At 39.4% G+C, this 17595-nt stretch overlaps 1 protein-coding gene across 2 annotated transcripts; it reads right to left on the reverse strand.

Annotated features, from left to right (window-relative positions):
* Positions 1-1855: 1855 nt before the first annotated feature.
* Positions 1856-16396, reverse strand: MIOS (meiosis regulator for oocyte development). 2 transcript variants are annotated; one of them, XM_069774529.1, is made up of 11 exons: positions 16246-16396; positions 13868-15234; positions 13562-13660; positions 12335-12592; positions 10339-10508; positions 8868-8933; positions 8062-8220; positions 7152-7304; positions 5613-5817; positions 4399-4528; positions 1856-4158 (listed from the first exon to the last, which is right to left on the reverse strand). In XM_069774529.1, the coding sequence occupies exons 2-11, from the start codon at positions 15162-15164 to the stop codon at positions 4062-4064; spliced, it is 2634 nt and encodes an 877-aa protein (XP_069630630.1). In that variant the 5' UTR covers positions 15165-15234; positions 16246-16396; the 3' UTR covers positions 1856-4061. The 2 variants fall into 2 exon arrangements, with proteins under 2 accessions (XP_069630630.1, XP_069630634.1); XM_069774533.1 differs by having other exon boundaries at positions 16242-16389.
* Between the last annotated feature and the right edge of the window lie 1199 nt (positions 16397-17595).

Here is a 17595-nt window from a genome sequence, read left to right on the forward strand (position 1 = left end):
GTTACTATCCAGGCACATAGCAGAATTCTTACATCTCTTACAGTAACACAATCAAAGTAAAATCTAACTTTGGAAATATTCTCTGTGAATTAATAAATAAAATACTTCAAAGTATTTTAAATAAACCTTAGCCTGTTCATTAACCTTTCATACAAACAGGTTTCAGGCTTAATAGATAGATTTAGTGCCTTATTAAGATTGCTAGCTTTGTGCTTATAGTTATCTCCATTTTCAGTCAAGGAATTTATGTTTTCAAGACTTCTTATTTATCAAAGTTACTATAAACTGGGTGGATGATCAAGTTAACAGGTGATTTATTTCCCCCCCTGCCCCCCTACTTAGAAGACAGTGACAAAGTTACTGTCACTGGGAAGGAGGAGGCCTTCTAAAGTAGGAGTCAGTCTCATACAGCAAAGAACACGAGGTCCATGTGCCATGATACCATGCTCCGTCCTGTAGTGCTATCACTGCTATATTTTAGCGCTCAGTAGAAACAAGTGTCATTCTTAATAACTGCATGCATGTTTTCCTAGCATTTAAAAGTCTTTTGTGCTATTTTACTTTAGAAAACTGATATTTTGTGCACATACATATATTCTGTAAAATGTACAGTTCGTTACCAAGACTATCCAGGCCTAATAAAACAGTCTACCACTAGATGGCCATAGCACTTTACCCCCATACAGAGACCATCCTTGGATAGATGGTCTTGTGTGTAAACATTTGAACACATCTGAGTGGGAAATGCTACAGTTCCCCTGTGTCAGTCAGGACTCTTCTTGTTCATCCAGTCCTGCAGCAATGATACATGGCTAGGCTAGCAGTATACAACTAAAAGTTTCCACTATGTGCTTTTCATTCATCTGCTTCTCTATAGACTACCAAGGCTTGTGAATAAGTGGCCTAACCTGACTATTTGGCTATTCTAACTAGACAGCAATGCAAGGAACTGTAAAATGTTCTTGATATTAAAGGAAAAGTAATGCTCAGGTCATATATGCACTTACCAGGATAGCAATTTCAGAAACTGCCAGGCAGATTCCCAAGGGAAAGGAATAACCATGGGGCCTGCTAACCCTCAGTTAGGTCTGCACTAACAAGATGAAGGTCTGAGAAGCTGCCAGACCTCGTAGGTAATAAAATGGGAAATTGTGGCCTCATGGGTCAGTGACCAAAGGGGAGTCGCCAGGGCAACTGTATCATAAACACCAAAGAGGGATGTCACCAAAACCAGGGCCAGCAGCAGGGCCAGTAAGGTGTGAAGAGGAAGCTGGCAGCTGCTTTGGGAGGACATGAGGGTGGTAAAGGGTGGGAACCTGGGAGAGGTTTATGTCCCAGTTGGTTAAGGTACAGAAAGCAGTCTGTGAGCATGAAATGGAGGAACAGATGAAAATTTGGTGAATTCTCTTGGGGAAATTCAGTTCTAGTGAGGATCCCAAGGGAGGCCACCAGAATGCAGCTGTGCAGTGAAGTACCATGCAGGGACCTAGGGCTGCACACAGGAAGCTGGGAGAAGCCTTGTCAGGGATGTCACTGCAGACTTGTCTGGCAATTGCTGGACCCTCAGCTGACCCTGGTCACCATCACCAGACCTGTTCTGCTGTCCTTGCTTGGGCATGGACACATACACAACTCCTGTTGTGCTCATGTGCAAGCAGCCTGTGCATATGATGAGAAAGTGCTTGTGCTTAATCAGGAAAGGGAGGCAAGGCTGGTGCATGTAATGGAAGGAAAATAATGAAGCGTCATCAGCATGAACCACAGGGTCAAAATATTTTAGCATGCAAAGCCACCACCACCATTGAGCAGATAGCAGAAAACAGTAAATGTAAAAGTAACTGCAGCTAATAAAATGTCTGTGGCTGTACTTTTTGTTAGAAGACAACAAATCACCCCCAAAATCACAGCTTTATTAATTTAAAAGCAAAACAAGGAAAAAATCTGACGATTAAAAACCATATACCTCTTACTTTGTAAATTTTGCAAATAGTGTAATTATGGACCTGAAAGTCTGATTACCAATTACAACAGCCAAAACTGATAGTTACACTGTGCCAGAATATGCACACATTCAAAATCCAAAACATTTCAAAGACACGCTGGGTATCAAAGTAAGCATCTAATTTAATTAAATGATAGAATTTGACACAAACAGGTATAGTCAAGTCAAAAATGTTACAAATGAGTTTTCTTTAAATAAGAAAATGAGACATTGTATGTTAGTAGTTGCATTCACCTGGCCATGGAATTTATCAGGAAAATTTACTAAATGTTGTTGCTACAGAGGAATAAAAACATATCCTTGACACTTACAAATCCTCATTTCCATAAAGCAAAAGTTTTATTGCCTGTATTTATATAAATAGGGTATCATACATTAAACCCCAGTTTACATATATAAATGGAGAACATTTTGAAGAGCTCTTCAACAGCAACATTAAGTGTGCAAGAATACTGGAAAGTGAAATAAATATGCTAACAAGAAAAAAAAGTAACTGCTCTCCCATGCCTACAAATATCAAGTACCTCTTAGATTTTTAACTTTAAAAAGATCTTTGTCAATTAGGCAAGAAATTTAGATGAGAATAAATGTAGCAGATGTATTACAACATTAATGCTAAATCAGAAAATATAACCCAAAGTCCTGAATGTAATCATGTACATCTACAGAAAACATTCCACATTCTAACTTGTTGCAACTACACTAGAGCTCTTAGAACAAGTGGTATATTACAATATATTCTCTTTTTAAACACCAATTTTCACAGTCCTGGCAATACGGTACCAGTTTATTGCTAGCATTCCATTTAGTATTTCATAGCACACAAGTGTTAAGTAACTTATATACTGTTTCTACTGGTAAATAAACACACACCAAATAAACTGATGTTATTATCACATACCTTAAAACAGGTTTTTTTTCCCCTAATTTGTGTGAATTTTGTTGCCTACAAAACCAAGGACAACAATACACATTAGCTCCTAGCACAGTATTAGCAAAATATCATTGACTCTCTCTCAAGTTAATAATCTTAATTCCAGCTGGTAACATAACTACTTCTGGTCAATGACTTAAAATTGTGCATCCTTTTGGGAGCAGACTGGTGTCTGCTAGTGACCAGAAGCAGGATTTTTATAGGTTGATTTCACACTTCCCAGCGTATTTCAGAAGTACAGGGAAATGCTGATTATCCAAAAGTCTTCAAATATTTTTGAAGTCAAAATTCATTAAGTAGTTTAAAACTTAAATATTTACAAGTCTCCAGTCCTTAAGATTTCAGATCTTTACAGCACTACCTTAAAAATTAATCAAATGAAACCTCCTATAGTTTACCTGCATTCTGCACTGAAACACACATGACCTTTCAGGGAACTCTTCTCTAGGATATAAACATTGCTAGGAGACAAACCCCTCAAATTCTTTATCATTAAAATTCACATCGGCTAGGTACGTAGGCAAGTAAGATTTTGAATTGCAAAGATATTGCTTTACTATTAACAAAACTTGGTAACAGAAAGAAATGGATTTTTCTTTAAAATAAAAATCTTTAGAATACAATTAACAGCGGCACTTTGAATGAACTTACAAGGAAATGATCATTTGCATACAAGAAAGTGTAATCAAACAATGAACAGAGGAATCCACAGCATCACTTTGCCATCTTCTGAAGAACACTTTTCAGGTGTTTATTTTGAAGGCCCACTTTCACAGCATAGAAACACTGCTTTGTTTAGAAAAACAAATAAAAGGGCCCATCAGCATTACCCTGAAAACTTTTAATAAAGTTCTTTGGATTTTAGCAAATCCAAAGAGTCCACAATTCCAGGAGTGCTTTTGAACTGAACTGCTTCAATCCTCTGAACAAGGACCATATGCTATACCCAGAGGCTCATTTCAGGAATACCTGTTTCTACCAAGCACAGTCAGACACACATCATTTTACTAATCTGATAGCAATTTATTTTTTCACAGTCAGTAAGTCACAAATGACTTTTGTCTAAAATATATGCTTGGACTATGATGGACATCCATCAGAGAGCCCCACGTTTTCAAACAATATTTATGCCTGGACAGTCTCTGCTGGAATGAGATTCCCTGTTGTATCCAGCTGCATACACTTACAGGAGCAAGCAGAAACCGGGCACTCAGTATGGTCCCTAGACAGCAATAGCAGAAAAAAGAAAAAACATGTAAAATAAAACTAACAAGAATTTTGTAATCTATACATTTAAGTACATGCAGGGACATAGTATCTCAGAAACACTAGGCATCATAGTTAAGTTTTGCATATGTTCTAAACCAACAAAACACTATAATTATAGATACAGCAAAGGAGGCATGTCCTACTCAGTGCAGCATACACATGTGAAACAGGAAAGATTTTAATATCGACTTACCTGAACCAGCTAAGCATATGTCCAGCATGTCCACCATGCCTACAGTTGTGACACCAAGTAAACCAGTTGTTGAACTGGGCTAACTTCTTGTCTTTGCTAAGATCCACTTTTTCATCTGACTTGGATCCTCCTGTGCAGAGGCAACCCCCCCACACACAAATATGCTTGTGAATCATTTCTGTTTCAGTCCCAGTAACACTATTAGAATAAATTTGAAATTAGGAACATTATGTGAAGAAGTGGCCTGATTTTAAAAGTGAAGTCAGTAATATAATTAAGAACTAGCTGAATGCCAAAACAAGAATTTTATTGCTGAACTGTTGTTTCACATCTTACAGACATGCTAAACTTCCCTATTAAACAAATTTTACAGACAGAATCTCTTTCAACAGTGATTTATGTTTCAGTGATTGATTTATGTTACAGTGAATTACGGGCCTGTTTTACTGCACGTGAAATGTTCTGCTTTAGAAAAATCAACAAAATCTAAGTTATGAATTGGAACAATTACAATATAGAAGCCATAACACAGATCAGTGAAAGAATGAGAGGAGATTTATAAACAGATGACAACTGCACAGCTGCTCATGGCCCTATAACAGACTGACCTAAAAATATGGACAAAATCAGTTTAGTTTAGACCTTGTATAATGCTGAGCCCAAGACATACAGAACCAAAAGATTCTAGTCATAATATTTCTTAGCTGTGACAGCATGACCCATACATTCTTTTGTACTTAGTGAAAATTAAATTAAATTAAAATAAAATATGAAAAAATAAATTTAAATTAAATTTATTCTCTTCCTCTTCCAGCTAAAAATCAATTAATTTACATTCCAAGATTTCTGTAGTATGCCTATAATTCATTTCAAGAAAACATACTTCCCATTTCTTACAGTTTTAAAGGTCACAATACTGACCACCACAATACTTGAATCTTTTCATCTGTCTAACCATGGAATTTCACTGATAATCTCACTCTGCTAATTGTCTGACACGAAAGAATTGAGACATAGGTTTCATCATAAAATCAGATGGGATGTAAACAAGTTTTCAATTATGGTCTTCCTCGCTTGAAACGGTGAGTATGAATATTTATAGTATGAGTACAAACAGAAAGAAAAAGGTGCAACAGAAGATATTCCAACAGGAACTGCTAATTAGGCCTCTAACTAGTACTCTACCTGAATAACTAAAACCCACTGTTTCATACCTGGACAGCTGGAAACTGGTGTTCCCATATTTATCAAGCAAAGTGCACAGCGAGGAAGGGGTTTACGGCAACCAGGACAGCTTGTAACTTTTGACTTAGTTGGTGAACCGCTAACTCCGTATTGGCTAAAACCTCGCCCCTGATGAGGAATAGCTGAACAGCTGTAAGAGATTGATTTTCCACAGAAATTGCAACTCACAAACACCTAAAGAGAACAAAAGCCCATTAATTTTTTGGTTTGGTTCCACTTTTGCTACACCTATGAGTGAATTTGTTCAAGCTAGCAAACACTTAATTTACCAGATATTCTAGAGAGTGCCCTGGAAAGCCAAGGCTACTTGTGAAGGAGTTCCTAACATCTTGGCTTATAGATGTGGACTGCAGTCCTGAGTAGGCATTAATGATGCTCACTTACCTCAGAAACACATAAAAACATGCACAATTGCTAAAACTTGGAAAGGTATTATTTAAGATAATAAAAAGCCATATCTGCAGTAATGAAAGAAATTAAGTTTACCTACTATGTAACTAAATCTGGCATCTCCCTCCTTATAGTCAGGTGACCCACTCTAGAGTCCCCAACATGAGTATTTTCCTAATAATCTTTATCTACATACTTTATGCCACAAGTTGTGACTTGATACCAAGGAGCACATACTTTAAACTCCTTAGGGGCTATTTATGTTGATCACATTAATGAAAGAGCAGTAAACTCAACTCTCTCCCATTTGGAGCAGTAAGGATGCAGCTGTCCTTAAACAGCTGTGATAGATATATGAATTCAAAACCAGCCTTCCTTAGAAGCCCTTGGGCCCTAAGGCTTGTAATGCACATACTTAGCAGACATGAGAGAGCGGAAGGTGCTGTGGTAAGACCATGTTGGCTAAAAATGCCACCAGATGTTAAGTAGATAGCATTTGGACAGGGCGTTAGTTTTTGGGTTAGCTTATGTTCAGAACTGATAATGAAAGTTGCTGCTGTTCACTTTTAGTTTAAGGTTCAAGGCTTCAAAATAGCTTTGAGGTTCGCTTCAGTTAAAAAAGAGCCAATTTGAATTAGTTCTTGGTTCAATTCCCTGGTTTCAGCATCACTCTCACAGTGATGCTGAACTCAGCTGGATGATAGATCTCTGGTTTTGTTTTTCAACATGGGAGGAAAAAAACCGAGTTTCCCCAGAAAAAGTGTTGAGAAGTTAGTTTCTGAAAGACCACCTGTTATTTGAAAGAAAAAGGTTTAAGAAAAGAAAAAAAAAAAGAACAGAAATAAAATGGTAGGGAACTGATTTCCTAGATTAGACATGAAGACATGTAGATTTGTTTACCAGATTTCTGTACTCTCTATCAAAACAGTTATCAAGTCCTTTCTAAAAAAATATTTTGAAAAAAACAGCTACTTTTTCAGGGCAGCCTTAGTTGAAATCTTTCTTTTGCACATGAATCCTCATGAAAGCCAAGGTGCGGCCAGCAACTTTTTTCTATAGAAGTACCATGCCACCTTCCTTTCTGGACTTGTCATACTTCATACAAGAATTACATTTACCTGGGCTAAAGGCTTTGAACTGGGATCCAGCTTACTCCTGTGGATATCAAATTCTGCACGTTTATGCCAAAATCTCCAAGCATCCAAAAGATTCCTGTAGTTCTCGATCCAGTACTGAACCCTCTCATCCTTAAGTACATCTGATGGAGAACCCTAAAGCAGGCAGGAAAAAATGTCAGACACTCACTGAAGATACACAATACATATTATTCACTTTTTCAAAAGGCTTTATAAAGCGTACAACAAGATATGAGAAATAATGCAGTGTAATTTGTCTAGAAAAAGATTAATTTTCTGCTAAACTGTAATGTGAGTTTGATAAAAATTCCCTTCAGTCTGCCTCTCTGGTTGAAAATACTTGTGCTGCCCTGTCCTCCTGAAAACTCATGTCTGTCACATGAAGGATTATAAAATTCTGTCACATATCACAGTCTATATCATTGATGGTTATATATGCAGTTAAACACAGTGCTGGCAATAGCTGCAACTGTGTAAGGGCCAAGACAAGTCCATCACAAAAAAAGCCAAACCCAATGCCTACAAACAAAAAATCTCACCTGAGTTCTCCATCAAAATCCTGGAAGCAAAAAAATAATGAACCTGTCAGGAAACACCAGCAATAAGCAGAGGAATGAATATTCCCAGTTCAGCTAGTGAAAAGGACAATGTTTTCTTTTTGCCTCTTTCCCCTGCTATCTCCTCAAGCTACCTCAAACAGAGAGAGAGTGAAGATACATGTTTATAGTTAACATTGAGTGTTTCAGATGATTCCGCAAAACAGGCATGATATGTACCGTCCCAATTTATTATAGAAAATACTTTTTTACTTCACAAGATTTAGTACTATACTGCTAAAGAAACTATGTTTAGTTCTCCTCTATAAAGATTTATTTTTGAGTGAAACACTAACCTGTAGCATGCAATAGCTTGCTGTCTGGACATCGCCCGTTCTGTCAACATAACTTTCCATCAAGTCGACTCCATCTTTTGTCAGCCCGGTTAACAGTATTCCCTCCAAATTCCCAGCATCTTTCATTTCATTCGTCAGCTTTTCAATAAACCTGTTCAGCTATAAAAAAAAATTTACTTAACTTTTGCTGTCTGTTCATCCCTTCCTAACTCATTTATGTTGGCATATGACAAAACTTTTCATGATTTGAATAGCTTTCTATAAGAGTGTCCGCTGCTAACAGTATATGCTGCTTGCTGAACGTTGGGCAGAAAAAGTTATATGGCTATATCCACAATATTGCAAGAATTCAAGTATTTATCAAGAAACTTTAAACCTCCTGATAGGAAGTGCAAAGAGGGAGGTTACGTATTCTTTAAATACTTCAGTGAATTTAAAAGAAAACATTCCTGCTGTAAAACCAAGCCTGAATTTGAGAAAACATAAATATTTGGAAATAAATACTGAGTAAGTACAAATACTCTTCAGCAAAACAGACATACAGGTAATGCAATAACATTTAACAAACTAGCATGTCATGAATACTAATAAAAAACCCAAACAAACAAGGAAAAAAAAACCCAAATCAAGCTGAAGGTACAGACTGAAGACCAGATTATACCATACCTTAGATCCTACTGTGATGAGAAAACCAAATCACTTATGACTCATTGCTTCCACTGTTCACCCCTCCACTCCAGAGTTTCTTCCGCCTCTAAATAAAGCCCAGCTTAACAGTTTGCTTAGATGTGCAACCACAAACTTACCTGAGCATCGTTGAGGAACTTGCAAGCAAATGCCACTCTGTCTCGTACAGCTACATTATTTTCATACTCGGAGAGAAAAATGGGAATACTACCATCACATGCAAGTTTCTGCTTTTTCAATACATTGTTTGTAAAAGTCAGAACATTTGCACTATTGTATAACTATGAAATTGATTATATACAAAGAAAACATCACATCTGAAGAAAGCTAACACTAAATATCAGATTAATTGTTTACACTCAGATACAGGTATCAGAGCAAGACTGTGGCTACTGGAACAATCTACTCAAATGGCAGGAAAGCCTGGTACAACTAACTCCAAACACCTAGAACATGGACTTCTCACAAGTATATTGGCACTCAAGGTGCAGCAATGCAATAATATTTACTTTCTGCTTTTTAATCCTTTTACTAGATGCAACACTAAAGAAAAAAAATCCTTGACTAGATTAATTCTGGTACTTAGCCGTGCCCATATTTTTCCCTCCTGATATTGTCAGAATAGAAATTGAGATTGACACTACCAAAACAAGGAGATGTGCTTGGCAAAATCTTTTTCATGCAAACTTCAACAGATGTCACTGAAGTAAAAATTAAAATTAAAAAAAGAAACACCTTATGATCTGTCAAATTCCAATTCATCAGTAAAAAACAACTACAAAATTATTACCTAACATCCAGAGAACAAGAGCATTCTCTCTTGAAGAAAGAAAAAAACCACTCGGGTTTCTCTCCTCTGGGATTCTTATGTTATTTTTTTTTAATACCCTAAAAGCATCATATGACAACTTTGTTTTCAACAGGTTTAGGCCAATTACCCTGTTGCATGACAGGAGTCCTCCCTTGGGCTAAATAATTCCTACTGAATCAAGTATTTCTGTTGTTCTCTAACCAAGCAGCAAGCATGTTACTCCTCCAAAGACCCAAAGCATCTCATATTAAAGATTTAGTTTGCTCTTCACATGGCAATTCTATACCAATTTCAGAAGATGTGAAATTATTGTTTACTGTTTCAACACAGTGAAATTATTTTAACAAGTAAACAAGGAAAAATAAAATACAATTCAATGCAAATATAGCTTGATGAAAGTTCTGCAAACTCCCCTGCACTTATTCTGTTTTGTGCATTTCCATTACTAACCTCTCTCCCCTTTTGCCGCCCCCCCCCCGTTATTTTGATAATGCATTTCTAGTGGTTTAATAACTCCATGCTAAAAAAATTTCCCCTAAAGAATGCGTGAACTGTATTGGATATTTTGGCTGCTTATGCCATGTTTCGTTCACTAATGTAACATTCACTGATATGTCTGTTTAGCAGAAAAAAAATGTTATCTGCCAGCATCAGGAGAAAATAATACATTCTAATCTGATTAATCCATGGACTATATAGCACTTCCCTTACACGTGTGTATGTGTATATATATGCACCTATTACTTAAAGGAATTTTAACATAACAGAAATTTACTCACCAAAACACCATCATATGAACCAGACTCACTTGTCAGGAAAGCAAACATAGCACACAAGTAGGGATTGTTCAGCTGCAGTCTTAGAGTACTGCACATTTCTCTCCAAAGTGAGTTCTTCTCATCCGTGTAGCCTGACAGAGCCATTGCTACTACATTAAGGTTCAGATCACCTGATTTATTAAAAACAACTAGTGAAACAATATTTATGGACTTAAAAAAACCCAAACAATTAAAACTGTAATTGAAAGCATCAGTTTGAAATAGAACGTTTTGTCAAGATGCAAGAAAAAATGCAGTAGAATTAACACTAGCTAAAATAAATGTGCATACACTAGCATTTATTAGTTTCTGTTTTAAATGCCTCTGTTCAGCTAACAGCTCAAAGTTACAAGCCCACATGAATGACAGCCTGAATTATACTTCAAGCAACATCACACTGGTTCTGGTACTTTGAAATAGTTTTGAACTGCTAAATGTGTTCCTATCACTATCAGGAAAGATTGTCATTACCGTAATTCATATGCACAAGAAGTGAAAAGATAGGATTGTATACATAGCCATCACTTAACCGACCTAGCTGGAGGATGACAACTGCATATAGCAGCTTCAAGTTAACAAGTTTCCTGAAAACATTAAATCTATTTCATCTAATTATTCATTCTGTCATAAAGTTCAATTTTATTTTTTAAGATAGTGTGTCTCCGCTCTGAACCTTCCCTATGGAAAGCACACATACACTTCCCCCACCAGAAAGGGGCAATATTAAAAATAAAAGAACCTTAACAGTTCCCTTCATGTCTTACCTATCCACTTTAGCGGCAAGATAGTCTTTTAAATTTAATAAAAGAACACAGATGCAAACCGCACTTGTAGGAGGAATACTGGCAAGAAAACAGAACAAAAATACCTCCATCTCCTGGCTCTAGTAGCTTAACTTTTCCCTCATACATTGCAACTCTTGCCAAATATTACTCCAAAACAAATGTTTTCTGCAGACCCTGAATATTACATTTGAGTTATTCCACAGCCATCGCACTGGTGGAAAGCTCCATATAGCCCAAAGGAAGCAGGTATACATGACATCTAGCCAAGACACAATTCCATTAAAATAAAAGAATCCCACTAGTTCTCAGTGTAACACTTTCTGGGCTATGTATCTGTCATGGTTTAATCCCAGCCAGCAACTAAGCACCAGGCAGCTGCTTGCTCACTTCCCCCCCACCCAGTGGGATGGAGGAGAGAATCAGGAGAAAAAAAAAAAAAGTAAAACTCGTGGGTTGAGATAAAGACAGTTTAATAGAACAGAAAGGAAGAAAATAATGATAATGATAATAAAATGACAATAATAATAATAGAAGAATTGGAATATACAAAACAAGTGATGCACAATGCAATTGCTCACCACTTGCCGACTGATACCCAGTTAGTTCCTGAGCAGCAATCTGCAATGCCTGGCTAACTCCCCCCAGCTCTATATACTGAGCATGATGTCATATGGTATGGGATATCCCTTTGGTCAGTTGGGTTCAGCTGTCCCAGCTGTGTCCCCTCCCAGCTTCTTGTGCACCCCCAGCCCACTCGCTGGTGGGGCAGTGTGAGAAGCAGAAAAGGCCCTGACTCTGTGTAAGCACTGCTCAGCAGTAATGAAAACATCTCTGTGTTATCAACATTGTTTTTTCAGCGCAAATCCAAAACACAGCCTCATACCAGCTACTATGAAGAAAATTAACTCTATCCCAGCCAAAACCAGCACAGTATCAATAGGAAATTCTGAAACATACAATCTATTTTAACTAGATAGTAAGGCATATGACAGTCTGAGGAGTGAAAGATCAGGATCTGTCAGATTATCAGGCTCCAACACAACCACTTGAAGTAACTATTTTATAAGACAACAGGCATCTTTTCCATACTATCTTCCACAATTCTGTTTACAGAAAAAAATCTACTAAGGTGATATAATGTCAAAGTAAAAGATACTAAACACAATACGCACCTTTTCCCGAGGAAGCCCCTTTATTTAGAATTTGTATTGCTCGCCGTATGTCCAAGTTGAAAAGTGCTACAGCAGCAGCTCGCTCCCAGTCTCCTTCCTGTTCCAACGAATTTAAAAAAGGTTCCACATCTAAGTCTGTTCCCTTCTTTATCCACCCACAGAGCTGCAAAGCCAAGGATCTCTCCTCACTCAGATACTGAATAATATCTGCTTGTCTATCAGATCCACTCCTGCTGTGCCTGAGGTTCTCTGTTGTTCCTAGAAATGGAAATTAAGTTAAATTATGCTTAAATCACAATTTAAATTGCAACACTTTGATTTCAATCATAAAGCAGAGTACAAAAGCTGAGTATCATATTTTAGTACTTTAAATTAACATCACTAAAAGCTCCATGGTAAGTAGCAGCATCCACAAAATCATTCTGATCTGCTAAAAATCATGCATCTAAATTTGACACATATTTCCCACTAAGTCTTTTTTCTTTCCTCTACCCCCTAAGATTTTGGAGGTTCTTGTTAGAATTGACAGGAGTTATCAGTATGTTCAATTTGAAAATACATACTACACAGTCAAGCACCTGCTATACCAGTTCTCTTCTTCTTAGCAACCATGAATGTGCTAGAAGCTTTCCCACCACTAAAGAGGTTTTTTTTTTTTGCTCCAAGGAGCGTAAACATTAGTAAGACACATAATGAATAGAGAAGGAAAGATTCGAATAATAAATTATACTAATAAAAACTTTACTGAGCATGAGAGGCATGTGATGCACCAGAGGTGATTAACACTACAGAACAAGACAGCTTATTTAAACACAGTTATACAAATGTGATTAGTACATTAGCAGTGACTACAGTAAAGTCAGCTTCCGAGAACTACACTCCTATGTGGAACTTCAAAAAATGTAATAGTTATGTGGGGAGCAAGAATTTTCAGCGCCATAGTCAAAACCCAAATGTTTGAAATAGTTCAGTTGAAGATTTACCTCTGAGGATACTTTGTTTTTATGATTACTGACTTTCCAAGAACACTGAAAATTCTGGAAGTTCCTGTAATATAAACTGTTAACAGTTTATATTCCTGTAATATAACTGTTAAAACACAAACAGAAATACTTTGTTTCTATATTTTTAAATAGCCTCTTTCAACAATTTTTAAAGACAGACCCACGAGTGCATCATTCTGTAAACATACTATAATAGAACTTATCAAAGTTGGAACATTCTTACCCAAAGATGACTTCAGAATTGATTTAATGCCAGCATAAACTAAGGGACCTTTGTTTCCTGTAAGTTTTTGATCCATATCTTCAGTATACTGCTTCATAAGTATTTTCACGTATAGGAAGCTTAATTTTTCCCAAGTGTTTGAAAAACTTTTTTTTTTTAATTTAAAGTCACATCCTATTAACATGTGCAAAGTATTTACAGGATGTTGCATTATATTTAAAGATATTCATGCATTTCATATAACTGGTTTACATATAAAGGTATACTACTTCTTTAGGATATAAGCTACAGTAAAATAAAGGATATAATGCAGAGTGTACCAAAGCGATTTCAGCTGAGGATCTTCATTTCCCGCTAGGAGGTGATTTCTCCAAACTTGTTCAGTATCAAGACCATACCTTGACAGAGCTCTGAGCCGCATTTTGGTTGCTATGTCTTTTTCCAAGGAACTAGCCTTTCCTTCTTCTGTACACTCATATAAATGTCGTCCACAAGCCCACATTAAGGATGTCACTGGACTCCATGCAAGAGAAATTCTTTCAAAAACTGTGAAGTCAGACATAGTCCTATTGGGAGTCACTACCACCATTCGATTTTGACTCGTGGGATGCCAGGCAAATGAAGCAATGTAGTTTTCACACGGTTGGACACTTCTTTCAATTATTGTTGGCTCAGTTTCATCTCCAATAGGGGTGGGAGTATGCTGCATGTCATACAGTCTAATGATATTACTATCCCTTGTTAAAGTAGCTAACAGTCCAGTTCTTGTTGGACACCACGCAACTTTTGTTAAGGGTTTTGGTTGCTCTGTCAAGGTCAAAACAGGCTTTTCAAACTTTCTTAAATCCCATATGGCAACCTGACCTTCATAGAAGGAAGCTACACGATCGTGGAAATAGGGATCAACAGTCACTCCTTGGACAGCCTTGGTGTTTACAAATATTTTTTGGCTTGTGTTCCTCAGATCAAAGATAGCTAGATTTCGATGCATTCCAGCTAAAAGCAGCTTCTGATCCCGTGGAAGCCAACAGAGAGAAAGACAAGCATCATTCTGTCCTAATTCATACAGTGGCTTTGTTACGACCAGTCCTGCTTCCGGATCTCCTGCTGAAAGTCTTACTTTCTCTGTAGCAACTGCAGTCTCTGGGGCATATTTGCTACTGATATCCCAGATCAATACTGAAAAATCAGCCCGATGTTTATCTAACCCAGCAGCAAGCCAATTACTATCTAGTGGGTTCCATGCAAGGGTATTACATTGCCGTGCGTGTTTAGGGACAAACTCTTTGCCTATCAAATCTTTAGATTTTGAGTTGTGATCTTGACCGAGGCTAGTAAGTACCACTCGACCGTTGGCCTGTCCAACAGCAAGGAGACATTCAGGATCATACTTTGGATACCAAGCCACACATTTCATATACGGAGTATCTGAATTTATTGACAAAAGCGTGGCTGTAGTTTCTTCCGATAACCGCAAGGACCCTGCCTTGAGTTCTGAACTTACAGCAGAGTCAATGTGATAAAGGCTCAATTCCGAATCACATACAACAAATCTGTCAACGTGGTGTGGGGCCCACAGAATATCAGGTTTGGAGCCACTCATGTTTAGGGTAAGTTTACGAACAATTTAAGCTCTTGTAAGAAGATTCAGGTGATATCCATGCATATGGAAACTGTTGAGAAAATAATTCGTAGGAATGTTATCAAAACCCAAATTCCTTTGTAATCAGAGATCATCTTTAAACAAACAAAAATACAGTTCCGAATGACTTTTAGCCCAAGGTTTTAACGTGTATACGTTTCAGGCCAAAACTTTAAGCGTTCCCTGCATTGCATCACTTTCCCCGCAGCACACTTTGTTTTCAGTGGTATATGCCTACTGAGACAGAACCAACATAGCCACCTACAAACTGACAATAGGATTTGCTGTGTTTGAAAACTCCACCCCACTATTAAGGAAGAAGGGATTAACTGAGATGTGATGTGGCGAGATATGTGGGCGTCCTGCTGGTAAAAAGCCACTCCCTGAAATAGGTAGATGAAAATTTCTCTGCCTCATTGAAGTACACTAATTGACAAAAATTACAGTCTGTCTGTTTTGTCTAAAGCCTGTTCCATTGCCTAGAAAGGCTTGCCCTCTTTGAAGATTTCTGCAGAAACACAACTTCCCACTCCTCATCTTATTCCACTGCTCCTAATCCCACCTTCTGCCCCAACATTACCTTGTCTTTGTTCATCGTTGGCCTAGCAGCATTCATAAATGTACACTACTGTTAAATTCCATTTACGCTTTCAGTAGCCACATGCCCAAAATCGTTACACGTGCCTATGTACAAAAAGACCCCACAGATCCTATAAACCTCTTCTACAATTGGAGAAAGGGACACGCTAGAGTGGGAAGCACGGAAAGGGAGCGTTATTTACTTCTCCCGGGCCTCCTGTGGCTGCTGGTTGCTCCCCAGCCCGGCTCCTACGTGCTCGGGGCGGGGGGGGGGGAGCAGGGTACCCAGGCCGCAGCCCGGCCCGCCTCGCCGCTCCCTGCCCAGGGGCAGCGCGACGCCGGAGCCGCGGAACGAGGAAGCCGCCGAGGCCCGCCGGGACACCGCGGCGGCGGTGGGAAGGGACCGGAGCGCAGACGACCGCTACCCTCCCACCCTTCCCGGGCGCGGCAGCTGCTCACCCACCCCACGGGGCCCTCCGGCACCGGCACCACCGCCACCGGGGGGCGAGCGGGGGGCGGCGACCCGCCGCCAGCCGGCCCTGCCGTCCGAGGAGGAAGAACAGGAGGCGCACGGGGGCTTCCGGTTGCGAGTGCAGCGGGGAAGGAAAAACTGCGGCGCTTCCGGCGCGCCGGGCAAGGAAAGCCGCTGCACTTCCGGCGCGCGGGGCAGCAAAGAAGGTGAGCGCCCGCTCACGTAGAGCGCCTTCCGCCGGATGGAGGCGTGCGCTCGCTTCCGGCCGCGGCGCCGCCCGCTCTTTCTTGGCCCTTTTTCTGGCAGCTGCGCGCGCTTGGCAGTAGCTGGGCCAGCGTAAACCCGCAGGGCGGGCTTGGGGTGGCCTGATCAAAGCCGACAAGCTGCGGGTCTTAGTCAAAGTTAGAAGAATCCGCGAGGCTGAGTGAACGCCGGTCGCACCGTGAAGCAGTGACGGAGCAGGGGAAGGATGGCTTGACGCCTGCGCTGGTTGTATTTGTTGAAATGCTCCCGCTGCTTTATGTGACGCTGTTCGGCGCCTCCTCGTGAAAAGGTTACTCTCCATTAGCGTGCCAGCGACAGGTGGAAAAAGGGCAAAACAGTGGCAGCGATGCCCCACACCAATTTTTACACATCCCTGGAAGTAACTAGTAAGCGGAGGAACCGGTCAGTGTTACTTACGCTGGAAAGTGCAACGGGCATGAACTGAGATGACACAACCTCCAAAAATCTCACCCGGTTTGCAGCCTGCTGTTGCCTGTTTGCCTTCGGAATGGCTTCCCAGAAGCCTTCCCACGCAGAAGCGGGGTGTGACGCACAAGGTTCCTGGTACCAGTGGCCCTCTTTGCTTCGTGTTCAGCCGCTTTTGCGTTTCATCCCTCTAGCTTCTGTTGTTCCAAGTTCTTGTCCCTGTTCCAATCCCAGTGTTTCTTGACTGGGTGCAGATGACCTTTTTCAAAGGCTTACAGTTTGGCCAAAATTCAGTAGATCTGCCTAAGAATTACAGCAAGTACATCCTTCTTTCTCCTCCCCTAAGCTCTGTACTTCCCAAAGTATACCCTACTGCTTTAAAACATTAAGGGTGCAGGTTTTATTTAACCAAAGAAAAACGCCTGGTTTTCGTTAGCCTCATTCTTGGAAATGACTGGATTGCTTTGGCTAAAATGTAGACAGAAAGACATCTGGCACGAATAGTTACAGCTTATGTTTCTGAAGTTACATAAAGCTATAAATAACAAAACCCAGAGTCTTAAGTAGGAAATATTGGGCAACCTTACTAAAAGGCCGTGGTACCCAGCCTGTCAGTAATTATACAGATGTGTTCTAAACACGTTCTCTAGA

This window comes from Haliaeetus albicilla, chromosome 2 (genome assembly GCF_947461875.1).
Source record: "Haliaeetus albicilla chromosome 2, bHalAlb1.1, whole genome shotgun sequence".
Taxonomy (NCBI): domain Eukaryota; kingdom Metazoa; phylum Chordata; class Aves; order Accipitriformes; family Accipitridae; genus Haliaeetus; species Haliaeetus albicilla.

What these genes read in the sequence shown, in the direction of transcription:
- MIOS (XM_069774529.1), bottom strand. Translation starts at nt 15,164, where the DNA reads ATGAGTGGCTCCAAACCTGATATTCTGTGGGCCCCACACCACGTTGAC. An exon ending in AATTCTGAAGTCATCTTTGG is followed by an intron (nt 12,593 to 13,561) that starts GTAAGAATGTTC and finishes TTCCATTTCTAG; the next exon opens with GAACAACAGAGAACCTCAGG. An exon ending in ACCAGTTTCCAGCTGTCCAG is followed by an intron (nt 4,529 to 5,612) that starts GTATGAAACAGT and finishes GCCTCTGCACAG; the next exon opens with GAGGATCCAAGTCAGATGAA.